This window comes from Phalaenopsis equestris, unplaced genomic scaffold (genome assembly GCF_001263595.1).
Source record: "Phalaenopsis equestris unplaced genomic scaffold, ASM126359v1 Scaffold000840, whole genome shotgun sequence".
In the NCBI taxonomy this organism is placed as follows: Eukaryota; Viridiplantae; Streptophyta; class Magnoliopsida; order Asparagales; family Orchidaceae; genus Phalaenopsis; species Phalaenopsis equestris.
In genome coordinates, this window is record NW_018165280.1 from 4,353,015 (window position 1) to 4,369,295 (window position 16,281).

Below are 16,281 nucleotides of genomic sequence, written 5' to 3' on the forward strand. Positions count from 1 at the left end.
CAGAATAATCAAATTGGTACTAAATAAAAATGTACTTGAAAGGTAAACTGCAGTAAAGTAAAATGCTGTAGATAAACTGTAACAGCGTACCTGGGTATCTGCTACTATTGTGTTATTAATGTTGCGAGCATAGCATGATTTGCAGGAGATTTAAATAAACTTGCAAGAAAACTAAACAAGATGAGAAAACTCAGCACTGAGAAAACTCAGCACATGAGAAAACTCAGCACAAAAATCAGAAAAAGGAGTCGTATAAATCACAAGCAAACGAAACACTTAGCCACATATGAAAGATCAAGACTGGTATAAGACCTTGGTGAAAGTGGGAGCTCAGAGTTGGGCTGTGTGCTTCCCGATCTTGAACAGGAGTTACCGACCCAACAATCTACAGAAGGCAGTTCTTAACCTCAATCCAAGTGACTAGCCGTGGACCTTTATAAATTTTCATAGAAAGATTTTCATGCAAAAGTTATTATTAAAGTCTTTTTTATTCAGAGTTCTTTTAATCATGCAAAAGAAAATTTTATTTTATTTTTGTAAATATTTTGCAAAGTCGTACAGTCCACAGACTAGTCACTCTAATCGTGCTAGAACTACTGACAACCTAAGAGTGTCGGGGGCAACGATCCCACCAAGAATCGACGAATAGTATCATAGGTCCTTCCCTCTCCCTTATTGAAGATCAAAGATCCTTGAGGTAGGAGTAGGAGATATTATTCTAATAATATAACCTCGTATCCCTCGTTTAAGCACATATGAACAATGTCGTCATTGCCCTCGCCACCTAGACCCTAGACTTATCCTAGTCCGATGATCCATATGTGGCGTTAAGAAATTTCCCCAATTGCCAGGGGAATTTGAGTGTGGGAATTGCCAGGGGAATTTGAGTGTAATATTCAAGCTCAAATCCCGATACACTGGGTTTCACTATAAGTTAAGTAATTATGGAAATTTCACTGTTGATTTAATTAAGGAAACATGAACTATGGCTCGGTGCATCCTGATGTCTAGTGTCTTGATCAATTTGTGAATCAGGGTCAAGTGTTAAGTTTCATTATTCATGCAAAAACTAGGTGGATGAACGCTCACCTAGGGTGTATTCCTAAAATTTAGGAAGTCTATGCTGAGAATTAGGTAGATAGACTCTCACTTATGGTGTGCTCCTAAAATCTAAGAAGTCTATGCTAAGAATTAGGTGGATGGGCTCTCACCTAGGGTGTGGTCCTAAAATCTAGAAGATGGGTTTTCACCTAGGGTGTGCTCCTAAAGTCTAGGAAGCCTACACTGAGGGCTAGGTGGATGGACTCTCACCTGTGTGTTCCTAAAACTCTAGGAAGCTTACTCTTTAACTTATGCTTAAGGTGATTTAAAGTTTTCTATGTCTTCCAATTAATTAAATCATCAATCCCCATTTTTATGACTTAACCATTTAAAAAGAAGTAAAACAAAAGAAAGATGAGGCAGACCCACTTCCAAAACTAGTAAAGTCAAGGGAGAAAATAACGAGTGGATCGACCTAAAAGCGTTTAAATAATAATCAAATGAAACTCAAGATTGTGGGCAAAAGAGCTTCTTAAATCCAACTCTAAACCATGCGTAAATCAATGCTTCAAGGCTACATAAATCTCGCAAAAACAGTGCGTAGATTGTCTCAAAATCAGCCCATAAAAATGCCTCAAAACAGTGATTAAAACAACCCTACAAATGATGGGTTTAATGCCTCCAAAACAGCAGACAAAGTTCTAAAAAATCAGCAATAAAACAATAATTTTTAAAACTCATAAACAGCTCTCATGTAAGCTCAAAACATCAATTTTAAATGTCCCAAAATCAGCTAGGAAATCCAGTCCAAAATAGTGTGTAAACTCTCTAAAATCAGTTAACAAACTGGCTCTAAAATAGTACGTGAATCAGCAAACAAAGAACTAAAAATCGCAATGTTTAAACCCACCAAACAACAGGTAAAACAACCCCCAAGGGAGGCATTTGGAAATAAAAGAACATAGACCTGCAAAGAAGCATTCAAGCCCTAGAATAACGGTCATCTTGAGTCTCGTAGTATTCCCATTTGAGTGCTCGAAGTACAAAATCAGCAAATGAGTATTTAAGATCGATAAGTAAATGGTCATTGGAACCTCACAGTGTTTGCATTGAAGTGCTTGAAATATAAAACCAACAACGGAGCATTTAAAATCAGCAAGTAAATAATCATTGGAACCTCACAATATTTGCATTTAGGTGCTTGAAACGTAAAACCAACAGCTAAGCATTTAAAATCAATAATAACGTATAATCAAAATAGTGCTTATAATTCTCTAGAATTAGTAAGCATCTATGGCCAAAGCAGCATTTTATTCTTCCAAAACCGCAAGTTTATAAGGCTCAAAACAACATCCATGTCATTCTAAAACTTTCAATTCAACAAGTAGGCCTACAAAAACTGAAGTTTATGTGTATTGTAAAAAAAATAGGTAAATGCATTATCTTGTTGCAACATAAAATATTTGAGTGCTATGCATACTCATGTGAAAGTTTGAGGCAATAGACATGTAAAAGCACATGGATTGAGTGGATGTTTATGCAAATCTTCCTAACACGTAGATGCATGTATTGCATAAATAAAATGAGCGGTACAGGAACAAAATAAGAATTCGTTACCGAGTTACTATAATCGCTAAGGTTCTGCACTCCAAAGCTTTTCAGAAGCTCTGGGAGTTCTGTGTTCCTCCTACCTCTAATGCGGGCGAGGGAGGGTCGGCCGAGTGATCCTGGTCGAGAGAAAGAGAGTCCAGCGAGATATGGAGTCGTTCGGTCTGTTGAGATGGCGAGTCGAGCACGGTCTGGTCGCGAAGAAAAGGGACAGAGGCTAGCGGGGCTTCGATATGTAGAGGAAGAGGCGTGCGGGGTCGAGCGTGAGGAGTCGAGCGAGGCTTCGATCGAGACAAGAAAGAGCGAGCGGGCAGGAAGCCGACGAGGGTGAACGGGAGAGAAGAGCTGTCGAGTGCGAGTGGGATCTCTCAAGAGCGGGACTGCGAGCGAAGAAGCAGGCGCGAGGAGGAGGGTGAGCGGGAGAGAGGAGCTGTCGAGCGCAGAGGGAGAGCGGGATCGAACGATTTCGGTGCGGGAGAAGGAACGGTGAGCGAGAGTGAAACAGGCGAGAGATTAGGCGCGGAGTAAAGAGACTAAGTCAAGCGGGAAAGGCAGAGGGAGGCGAGGCAGGCGAGGAGCTTCGGTCTTCGGTCGAGGGATAGGCGAGGCGGGTTGAGCGGGGGTCTCGGTGCAGAGGAGAAGAGAGCCGAATGGGAGAGGGCGAAGGTTTCTAGGCGAGCTTTAAAGGAAGGCCAGGGTCTCGGGCGCGGTTCTTCGGCGCAGCGAGGAGTCGAGCGAGGGAGATGAGCAGGAGCGAGCGGGGACTTTGTTCGCTGCCGAGGAAGGAGACGAGCGGAAGGTTTTCGGTGCAGAGGAGAAGAGAGCCGAGCGGGGGACGAAGAGGGGGCCGAATCGTGTCTCCCCCTCGAGGAAGAAGCCGACGTTCCTTTTAGAAGAGGAGCAGGCCGAATTAATCCAAGGCCTTGGCGGGGAATTAAAAGACTTCCATTCAGGTAGTTGGGTTCAAATGGAAAGTGTTAACTCATCAATTAAGATAAAATTAAATGAAGAATTTGAAATTTAAAGTTTTGAAATTTGAAATTTATGAGCTGAAGTAATTAGCCCGTGCTTAGCCCATATCCAATCTGAATCGAACCCGAGTCGGACCTGGGTTGACCCTGGGCCCGCTAAAAAATGTATTGATTTACGTGCCATTTGTTTGCGCGCGTAACCCTAGCAATACGGGTGTCCTTCCTAGCTAAAGTCGACATCTCGGACGCGTCGACGAGGTCCGTTTTGTCATCCGAGGTCGTCCAGACGAGTTTGCCGGTGGGCGAGTCAATTCAAGTCAAAGTCATGTGTGGTGCAGAGAGTGCATGAATTGCGGCGCTCACGAGTAATTGAGTCACAAAGGGTTCATCTAATGCTGTTTGATCCTATAGGAACTCATTTTCAGGCCCTCTACATGTTGGTCATTAGCCCTTGCAACTAGAAGTTGAGTGCTTGTAACCACTCATGCGAGTTCTTCACAAAAATGAGTCAAGAAGTGGCTTGAAGTTCTACGGGAGGTGGGCTCCATTGTTAGTCCGCTAAGATGGTCAATAAGAACTCCTAGAGCTAGATCCTAGGTTCTAAGTGTAGGAGACTAAGACCTCACTAAAAATGAGGTCAACAGTCACGGTCTTTCTCGACTCTTGAAACGCATACCCATTCACCTTCCCCTTAAAGATCCCAGGTGATATAATTCCTCCTGCTTTTTCTCCTAACACCCCCAACTTTAAAGAGAACCGTTCGCAGCAATTCAAGACATCCTCCCAACCGTTTTGGGTGAGAACATGACATTGCTAACTTTATTTATTTTCAAACATATAACCTTTACATAGAGGAATCATTACATCTTTGGACATTGTCTATGCCTTAGTGTTGGCAGGTTGTTAACTAGGATCCTAAATGATAAGAGACTATGTATGAGGAACTTAGGGCTCTCGATAAAGATCGAGCATGAGAGATAGTGCCACTACAAGAGATAGTTGAGGGCAAGTGGTTCTTCAAAATAAAATAAACACCAGAAGGGAAAGTTGAGCGGTACAAAGCATGCGTAAGGGTACAATTAAACATATGATTTTGATTATGATCTCAAACCTACTCAAGATCAAGTTCTTCTGGAACAAAACAACAAAATTTCAGAGGTAGCGAGACTGACCGCAATTGCGGTTCGACTTTCTTTTTTTGTTGGAAAGTTCAATTCGTTTAGTACGTGATGCTTACACTTCTTGCCTATCGAAGTTCTATTCAAAAACCTTGAACAAGAACTTGTATAAAGAAGGATTTCCCGCTAAGAGTAGTTCTTTCATACCAACTTAGCTGTCTCGCGCTGCTATTGGCATAACAACCGGTACACCATAGGTTGATCCAACCCAGTCCTCTTGTGCTAGGGTTAGCTATATATATATATATCTATATATACCATCGGGATTCTGTACAGTCTAAACGTGTGTATAGGCTTAGGAAGTCACTGTATGGGTTGAAGCAGTCTTCTCAAGCCTGGTTTGATAAGTTTAGAAAAAATATGATAGGCATGGAATATTAGCAGATCAAAGCAGACCATGCGGTGTTTTTTCAACAACATGAACGTCATATTATTATACTTGCTGTGTATGTTGATGACATTATTATCACCGATGATGATGAGACAGATTACCCAACTAAAAGTAAGATTGGACAATGAATTTGAAGTGAAGGATTTTGGACAGCTTAGATACTTTTTTGGGTTTGAGAGGTGGCCAGTGAACTTGAGGGGATGGTTTTGTCTCAGAGAAAATATGTATTAGAGCTCTTTACAGAAACAAGCATGCTGGTGTACAAACCTACAGTCTTTCCAATTAACCAGAAGACCAAGTTGATTTCAGAGGCAGGAGAACCAATTAATCGTGAAAGGTACCAGAGATTGGTGGGTTGTTTGATCAATTTGTGTCCCAGTCAAACCGACATTTCTTTTGCAGTGAGTGGTGAGTCGCTACATGCATGGTCCAAGCAAGGGTCATCCGGATGTAGTGTATCAGATTCTAAGGTACCTAAAGAGTGTACCAGGGAAGGGTTTGATATTTAGGAAGAGTGGACATGTACACATGGAGGACTTTTGTGACGCTAGCTAGACTAGTTGAGCAGATGACAGAAGATCCACCTTTGCATGTTCAAAGGGGGCAACTTGGTCTCTTGGAAGAGCAAGAAATAGTCTATAGTAGCAAAGTCAACAGCTGAGGCAGAGTATAGGACCTTGGCTTAAGTAGTTGTCGAGATGATGTGGCTGAGAGCCTCGTTAGTAGAGCTCAAGGTGGACCAAGTAACTCAAATAAAGTTGTGGTGCGGCAACAAGTCAGCAATTTGCATTGCCAAAAACCCGGTGCAACACAATAGAACCAAACATGTGGAGATCGATAGATTTTTCATCAAGGAAAAGTTGAATAACAGGCTACTGGAGCTAAATCATGTAGCCACTGGAGAGCAATTGGCAGACTACCTCATTAAAGGACTTGGTTCATTAGATTTGTATGTGTTATGTGACAATCTTAGTTGAGAAATGGACTTTATTTAGGTTCCTATTGATAAAAAAGGGAATTATTGAAGAAGTTTAGGGGTTTATTTATTAACGTTGTAATACCCTATTTAAGCCCATGTTATGAATGTGCATGTGAGTTTTTTAAACAATTTTTTCTTTAGTAGTCATGTATTACACTCATTTAGAAGTAAATTCAGCGATTTAAACTCATTTTGACCCCATTCTTTAATCTTTATATTACTTTAATTTTACTTGGAGGTATAATAGAACAATAGTAAAGTATTCACTTAAAACAAATATGTTATTGAACAGAGTTGAAGGGAGCTTCAATGGAATTTTTGGTGAAACTCATTCCTGAGCATGCAAGGAAGCAATGTGCGTTCCTAGGACTGTAACTTTATTGAATCTTGTAATGCTTTAACAAATAGTGTGTTCATATGAGACAAGGAAAATAGTGTTGTGTGTGGCAATGTTTAGAATCTGTGTGGTTATGTATATTATGAAATCCATGTAGTATTACTTGTCTGGCTTCGGATTAACTCAAGTTGTGTGTGGTAAGACCCGATTCCATCTCAAATATCCTTGTAATAGCTATGCTTTGGCTTGCTCTTGAACTTGTAAGCTTTGTTAAAATTATATGTATGGTGTATTGTTTGGTCGTTTGTATGATTTATTTATTTACTTTTCTTATCAAAGGGATGAAAACATGCAGCTATTTTAAATTGAAAGGTGTGCTTTTTTTTATTTACATGTATTCTCAGTTTTTATACAAATAGCTGCTTGTATCTATGAGTTCAGATTTAATTATGGTATTTCTAATATTTTGTTCTTATTCTACTTTATTAATGATGCGAAAGGTAGTATAATATTCATTTTTTTAAAAGACAGAAAATTGCCTTGCTAAAATTTATGTTTTTATGTTTATTGGACTATTTTCAAGGAGATTTATTAAATGAATTGATATTAAGTTTGTGCCCATTGGCATCATTTGTTGGTTGATAAAATATGATCTATGCCTCTTAATTTTAAGAAGTATTATTTCAGATAATTTGATTGTCGAATTATTGACTCATGAACTCCAATGTGCTCATGACTGACTCAGCTTGGTAGATTGGGTTGGCCCGAGTAGGGTTGTCTAGTTATTTTGTTTATCAAGGCTGTGATGTGATGCATACATGAACTTTGAAGCTCTAGTCGTTATAGAGCTTCCATATAACCATCCTATTGTTCATAGATACACCAAGCTTTAAAGCGAGTTTGGGGCAACTGTATCATATTGTACCACAGTTTTTCTTGTTTGACAAAATTATATTTTGCCCGCGTTCTCAAAAAACTGCAGCTAAAAGCTGTTTTTTCTCACTAAGATCTGGCTCCCTATAGTGGTTGCCAGAAAGTTATCGTTTGAATAATAATAAAAAAAAAAATGTAATAATCACGTAACTTTTTAAACAGGTGTTTTTTTTTCCTCAAAGACTTTACCATTGTTTCTTCAAAAAGTTGTGGCAGCAGACCCTTAGTTGTGCCCATAATGTGCAATCGTTTTGTTATTTGTCAATTGATATTAGTTGTCGGTTAATGCTAATATTCGCCAACATACAACGACGGACTTGGATTGAACGACATCTCCCTTTTAAACAGAGAAATTCTTTCGTCCAGACAACGAATGTGATACATTGGTGGGAGACTTTTTTTTCCCTCCACGGTGAAAGATGAATCACGTCCGTTGTTCGGATACGGAGCTGAGTCCGGACTCCGGACGCAATAATCTTTCCGTCTAACATTTGTTAACTTTTATGTTTTGGCACATGTCATTGCCTTCAAATGAAAATGTTGGCTGCCATTATTTATCTCTAGTTGACATGCACTAAGCATTGTTATTATCCTTGAGAATTTATTATGTTCTGAATATTCACATTGCATTCTCATCTCCAATTAAAGGAGAGCATAAATCAATTGTGATGTTTCTATCTGAATTTTTTAGCACTTGATAAAAATTCATCTGATAGGGACTAGTGGACGATAAAGATGAATGTATTTTAGAGGGGAAAAAGTGTCATTTATCCTCTATTCTTTTTCTATTTCAGTTTTTTCTAAATGCATCATCAATGTCTAAAACAATTGTCCTGTGATAGTTATGTTAAAAAAATTAGTGGTGAGAATGTGCTTTCAAGTTCAGAATCTTCAGTTGCATGCTCTTTCTCAAATCTAGATATCAACACTATAAGCAAGGACACATGGATATAATATCATGTCAACCTATCCTACAAAATAATCAAGAATTTTTTGTTTTATGGAATATCTTATAATCAAGTATTCAACTTTATCAATGATAGAAATATATATTGTTGAAAGAATTGATGACCCAATAGTTAAAAATAAATTTTTTAAAAGTTAAATACAAAAGTTATAAAATTTTAATTTTTTAATTTATAACTCATTATTAAATTAAAAAAAAAACAATAGATACATACTCTATGAGATAAAAATAATAGTCCTAACACAATGTAGTATGGTGATAAAGGTTGTTTGTTGAAATTGTCAAATGTCAATGAAAAAGAAAATGGTACCTTTTGGACGAAAATTGTAATTTAACAACAATGCACTTATTAAGAAATTTCACACAACAACGATCAAACACAAGAAAAAAATAACGTGGTTCGGTGTTAAGTTGATTCGCCTACATCTATGAGGAGGGAAATTTCACCAGTACTGGGTTGAGAGAAAGAAAAATGGCTTGCGGTTACAACTTCTACATTTCTGATCATACCTGTCTCATGTAACTTAAGTCAATTTTGTGGAGGAGGATTAGAGTATACAAGTAAATATAGCCAAAATATTAAATTACTCATAATTACAATAAGTCATAAATATAATAATTTTCACCTTTTCTCTAAGTGAAAGATGACCAAATGAGCTTCAAACTCTAATTCAGCTGCATTAAGATGGTTGTATACGTACCCCTCCCAAAGGGATCATGCCTCACATAGTTCCTTAAAATGCTCGACTAGACAATCAATCATGAGCTCGGATGTTCATAAAACTTTAGCAGTATGTGAACATTTGGATTGGTAGTAGATTCTGAGCATATTTGTTGGATTCTCCTTCGTATATATCTTATTCAATAGAACCTTATCATCATCAATCAAATCCCGAACAAAGTGGTACTTCAAATCAATATGCTTGGTACAAGCATGTGGAGCTGAATTTGTGATCAAGAATATCACACTCTGACTGTCACAGAATATCATTAGATGCTCTTGATCAACTAACTCTCAAGCCATCTAATAGACCCTGCTTCTATATCACTTCCTTCATCGCCTTCATGACTATCATGTACTTAGCATTCGTAGTAGAAAAACAACATTAGACTGAAGAACCGACCTCCAACTGACTTGTCATCCTGCCAATGTGAATAAATAGTCAGTCTTAGATCTCCACTTATTCATATCACCTCCATAATCTGAGTTAGCCTAACCTACATACAAATCTGCAATAGACGCCTACTTTTTAAACACCAAGCCATTGTCAATTGTTCCCTTTAGATACCTCAGAATATTCTTCACAGTCTGTCAATATTTCCTTCTTGATTCATTCATGAACCTGCTCACAACATCAACTGCTTGTGCAATGTATGGTTTAGTACAAACCATGACATACATTAGACTGCCCACTACACCAGCATAAGGAACTCATTGTATAACTTTTCTCTCTGATCATCATTAGAACACTGATCTAAACTTAAAGTGAAAGCTAGATGCAATGGGTACTCACCGTTTTACTTGAATCATCAACCCCAAATTTCTTCAACAACTTCCAAACATAAGCTTTTTACGAAAGTTAAACCTTTCCAGCTGTCCTTTCTCTTAAAATCTTCATATCAAGAATTCTATGAGCTTCACCCAACTCCTTCATTTCAAAATGTTTGGACAATTGGTTCTTCATCATATCAATCTCAATCTGACTATTAGATGCAATCAACATATTATCAATATATAGAAGCAAGTAATTGAACTCATCATTGACTAAATTTTTTAAAATATGTGCAATCATCATACTGACTCATCATGTACTTCTGCCCCCTAATGTATTGATCAAACAATTTATACCACTGCCGCGGTGACTACTTTAACCCATACAAAGATTTGTTCAGTTTGCAAACTAAGTCTTTTGATGCTTCATTTCCAGATTGCTGCATAATGTGGAACTCCTCCTATAATTCCCAGTGTATGAATATAATCTTCACATCGAGTTGTTCTAGGATCAGACCATACTGTGTTACAAGTGTTAAGAAAATGCCGATTGAGGGATGTTTGACTATTGAGGAGAATGCCTTATCATAATCGATCCATTCTCATTGCGCAGAACCTTTTGTCACTAATCTTGCCTTGTATTGTTCATCAGCTTCATGAGATCCTTCATTCCTTGCTTACACCCATTTGTACTGATGACTTTACTTCCTAGAGGAAGCTTCACCAACTTCCAAGTACCCTTCTTCCGAAGAGACTCCATCTCTTCATTCATTTTCGCTCTCCAAAGATCATATTATGGGCTCTCCACCACTTCCTTATTGTGATAAGGAATTTCTACCTCTGTGGCTGAAAGTGCAAATACAATGTGATCCCTCAACCAAGGTGGTTTTGGAACATTCTGATGTCTGGTTATGCTCATAACAATAAATTCTTGAGCATGACTCTTTTCCTCATTATATTCTTCCATCTTTTTATGAGCACTATGGTAGAGTCCATGAAAAAGAATGTCTGTAGATGTTGACTCATTATTGAGTGGGAAATCTCCCACATTGAATAATAGCCTGAACAGAAAAAGACCAAGAAGAAAGAATGCACTGTAAAACTAAATGATCAAATAAAGATGCGACCAATGGTAGGTTAAAGGAACAGTGGGAGGAAAAAAAGAAACTAAAAGGAAATATTATATTGTGTTTTGCAGAATGCACCTATGGAAATTTATCACTTACTAGTACATTGATGTTAGATTAACTAATTAACTATTTTATATCGTAAGAAAGCGGAATGAGCCTATATCTAATGAAGAACACAATGGATCCCTAATTGCTACCCCTTTTTCTGCAAGACAGGATTGTGTCATGGAGGTATGATTTTAGCACCAATGTTAACACTCTTTTTTTTGGTCTCTTAATATATATAGTTAGTATCTTATAATTTTTTCTGATGAGTAATTTAAAATTATAGAAATTCTTAGTATCCATAAGTGCACCTCAACCAGTTGAAACTTACCATTTTAATGATGGATTTCATTGACTAAATAAAATAATATGTTTTGTTGTTGAGAATAAATAATTTGAATCACGAGTTTTTATAGGGAGTAAATAAATTTCAGTGTGTTTTGTTGTTGGAAAACAAATGATTTTGATGTCCCATTATTTTTAAATTTATTCATACATTATTGGCACAAAACAGTAATTTAGTGCCACAAGACTTCCAGCTAAATACCACATAGAATTCCATGTGAATACCACAAGAACAACATAAGAATTACACCATAATACTGCAAGAATACCACCAGAACACTACCTAAATACCACCAGAATACTACTAGAATGTCAAAAAAATATCACCAAACAACTTGTGATTTTGTGTTGGAATTTTGGTGTTTTTGTGGTCGTATTCTAATGGTATTTTGATGGTATTTTGGTGGTATTCTAATGTTGTTCCTGTGTTGTTTTGGTGGTAATCTGGTACTATTATGATGGTATTCTAGCAATATTCTGGTGGTGACATTATGATTTTAAAAGTTATAAACAAGGCACAAAATTGTATATTACAACAATAGTTCACCATATATGTCTATGTTTTGTCCAATCCATCCACATCCTAAAGGTACACTCAGAGTTCATAAATAGATATAAACATAAAGTTTGTATAGTCATCATGATTATTAATGATTTCTTAACAACAACATAGAGTTCATTAACAAATTTTTCTCTAAAAAGTGTAATGACGAGCTCTCATATTTTGTAATCATCCCAATTTATTTTCTCAGAGCCCATCAATTTTTTCATGTATGTATAAACAAATATTCTACAGTCAATATTGTTTGTTTATGTAGGTGGTAGTAGTAATTGGCCACTCTCTGGGATCAGTATCAAATGTAGAGCAAGCATCTTCAACAATTGCTTTGACCTTCAAAATAAAGAAAGTTGTGTCACGTAGTCTAAAATGAAAAAATGAACAAATGAAGAACCTCTGTAATAATGCCTTGACGTATTTCCTTACAATTTCATGACCCATTTCCTTGTGATTTTCTTTTTGGAGTGAGTCATACAACATCCATTTTCTCAACTTTAGCTCTCCAACTAATAGATTCCAATATTGACCATTGATTATGGGAATCAGTAAAGTTTGTGCTTTTTCAATATTTTTTTGGTGACGTGTCTAATTAAAATCTTGCTCCCAATATTTCGAGTGAAACGAACCTATCAAATTATGTTGGCTTATGTTATTTACATATAAGCAAGGGTATAAATTATTCATGAATAACATAAACTATAAAGCAATGTGCATAGTTACTCAATACATTGGTGATATATACAGGTACATTTTGTATAATTTGAGAGTTTTATTTCTTTTTCAGCCAGCAGATTCAACCAGTAAAAGTGCAAATGCATCAATATGTTTGTTGGCCAACTTCTGATTCTCCAACAGTTCATCGACCGAAGATCATGTTATTACAAAATGCTCTTTAAAAAACATGGTATCACTAATGTAATAACGACATATAAAAGATCTGACAGATAAATATATTCTTATTAAGAACCAACTAGAATTTGGAAAGAAATACTTACTTATTAGCGAACATTTAACAACATTGATCAATGAAATTAGTCATGTGTAAAGATATCTCATCTCTTATAGGGAAAGCTGGTTGTGTGTGTTAATGTTTTATTTTCAAATAATAAGAGAACTTTAGAATATGGAGCAATGTTATGGTAAACTTAAAAAATAATATATCATTTCTGGGTAATCATCAACGAAAATTCTACAAATCCTCTCCCTCTTCTCTTCTTGCACAAGAATTGGAACCTTATTCCCCTCCTTGAGCACCAAAAAATCAGATTCCTTTGATTCCTCTTTTTTTCTTTAACTGACATGGATTTAAGTGTCTTTGATGCTTCCCCAACATCCTCTTCTTTTGCCACCTTCTCTTTTGGCTTGGCTATGGCGTCCTCAGCTTTTATATTCTTTAGTGAAAATTCTTTGTAAGGAGGTTATAATTTCCTCTTCTTCCGGCTTTGTCATGTTTTAACTCTCCAGACCATACTACTCAGATAATATTTGTACAATAGTTTTTCCTTATGCTTTCTCGTAATACTTGATAATTTTATTTTGCAAATCAGTTATTCTATGTTCTTGATTTTTGAGTAAGTGAAGAAGTTCTTTAATGTCTGTTTTTTATTCATATTTTGTTGGAATTGGAGTTGAAGTTGAAATTGGAGTAAGAGGGTGAGGTAGAGTGGGAGGAGTAGAAGATGGTGTAGCAAATAGTGCAGGGGGCGAGTATCGGGTGGAGATGTTAAAGTCAGCAGTGAGAGGGCTAGAAATTGGACTTGATACATTGTGGGTTGATTGAGAAAGAAGTTATTGTTTATCATTGGTTAAATCTACAAAAGAATCATAGTTCTAGAATAAATAAAGCAACTACATTATCATGTTGTGTACAAAAATGTAATACCACCCAATTGGTTGACATCTCTGTTGCCCGTTTCAATGTAAGTCTAGAGAAAGAATATCCACCATTCTTGTAATCCAAGGTCTCATTTTAGACCACATGAGCATTCAAGGCCTTGCTTAAGGTGAGGTTCGAGTAAGGATGGAAACGTGCTCGTTAAACCAAAGTTACAAAAAAGTAAAATCTATTAGTTCCCAAGCCTTAAGAGAATAAAAAGATTATTGTTATATCAGACATACTAACTGTTAACAAAAAAAAAAAAACACCATGCATTGCAATCAAAAGCCTTGATTTTGTCTTATTTTCCAATCCATAACACCAATTTGCTCATCCAAAAATTTACAATTACTTGCCGACCACTTGAAGGAAGAGAAACTCTTTACTTTGTCACAAAAGTTATACAAGCCACACAAGACATTGTAATTGCTCTATGGAAAAAAATAAGTTTGCCAAGGAAAACTTTATGCACAATTCTACAGAAGGTTCTCAATATTGTTCATAAATAAGTTATTCTTTATTTGTACGAAATTTACTTTGGATATTGGATATTTATCTTGGTGCACAGTTTCTCCACAATTCAACATGCCAATGAGCAGGGCTACCTTGTCTGAATTGAAGCTTAAGCATTTCCCACCTACTCTAAAATCCTTTTCATCATTGTCCCAACATTTCAAAATTTGCAGAGTCAATGAATTTTTTTAATGGTAAGGTGACATGTCGAAGAACTGCCTAAGATATAAATTTTTTTTAAAAAAAATTTATTTTCTTTACTAAGGTGCTAAAAAACTGTATCACGGACTGATCTAACAACAGAAGGTCTGCATCTGCATGTTAGCATTCTTGGGTTCATGGCACTTATATAGTAAGAGAATAAACATTAGTGGAGAAAATTGAATAATACCATCTAAATATCACCAAGATGTCATTAGAACACAAGAACAACATCTGAATACCACAAAAAAAACACAAGAACACCACTAGAATATCACATGAATACTACCAGAACAATATCACTTTAACACCATAAAAAATTTCATCAAATATCAGCACCAGAATACCACCAAAATTGTGTGGTAGTATTATTTTGGTATTATGGTGTGATTGCATTCATGTGGAATTCTAGTGGTATTCAAATGATATTCTTGTGGTATTTTTGTGATATTCCATTGATGATATTTGATTGAATTTTTTTTGGTATTCCGGTGATGATATTTGATTGAATTTTTTGTGGTGTTCAAGTGATATTCTGGTGGTGTTCAGGTAATATTCTAGTGGCATTGTAGTGATGATATTTGATAAAATTTTTTGAGGCATTCATATGGTATTATGGTGATATTTAGATGATATTCTTGTGATATTTTGGTAGTATTCAGGAGATATTCAAGTTGTAAAGTGATGTCAAGTATTCTGGTAGTAAAGTGGTATTGTGAGGTGTGTTTGTAAATAATGTAGCATTGGAAATTTGGTGCTAGTATGGTTGTAATGTGTTAATATTATAATTGTATTATGGCGTTAATATGATGATATTATGGTGCTTCATGATAGAATATTGAGGTACTTGCAAATAACATTTATATTGATTGTTCTCTGAAGATAAAATAAAGATATTTTTTGTTTTTTCATACACATTGAACAAATAAACCTCCCAAAATAAAAATCATTTCTCTAAAATTATAAAGTCAGTGATACATATGATTGTAAGGGGATACTTGCAAATGTTACATTCAACAATTGAGCCAAATGGAGTTTTATAGCAAATGAGTCCGGAGAATATTGCATCAAGCAAATTTCTACATTGAACATATGACACAAAAGAAGAATTACCTTCTCGGTTACACAAAAGATAAATACTTGAAAATAAATAAAGTTGATTTATTTTCTCTATGTACCCATTGGTTTCTTCTCTTTCTATTTGATGTTTTTTTCTTTACTCGGATCCATTACAGCTAACGTAAAACCTAAACATTGTATATAAAATAACAACATTAGTTTAAAAGCTTTTACAACCAAAACTAGTTTGAAACATACCAAACATATCACCTTGTTATGCATTTCATAAAAAGCATATGTGTAGTCTTGAGTGTCGGTGTTGAAATGCCGATGTTGGTGTCGAAGATGCTAAAAACTCTGACGTGCTTAAGAGTCTGGGGATGAAGAAGTTAAAATGCTCAGCCGCGCTATAAGAGGTTTGGTGGAGAAAAACTAAAATGCATGTGAGAGATCGCTTCAAATAGGAGAGCCCTAAACCTCAAAATCGCAAATGAAAACTTGAGCCTGTGAAAAGTAAAAATGAATCAACGCAGCGTGTTTTTTTTTTCTTTTGCGGTATAAATGCGGCCTTCAAGTTGGGTCTCGCAAAAAAAATATTTTTAACCATTTTTTAAGGCAAAAATTGGGCTCACCACTTTATGGATAGCGCGATCTTA

The 16,281-nt window shown here is 36.1% G+C and overlaps 1 protein-coding gene across 1 annotated transcript in view; it reads left to right on the forward strand.

Annotated features, from left to right (window-relative positions):
- Positions 1-6,838, forward strand: part of LOC110031780 (shaggy-related protein kinase alpha-like) — a 40,708-nt gene extending 33,870 nt beyond the window's left edge. The window contains exon 13 of the mRNA XM_020735178.1: positions 6,461-6,838. Within this exon, the coding sequence (XP_020590837.1) occupies positions 6,461-6,543 (83 nt within the window). The 3' untranslated portion in view covers positions 6,544-6,838. The remainder of the gene's footprint in view (positions 1-6,460) is intronic.
- Positions 6,839-16,281: the final 9,443 nt, after the last annotated feature.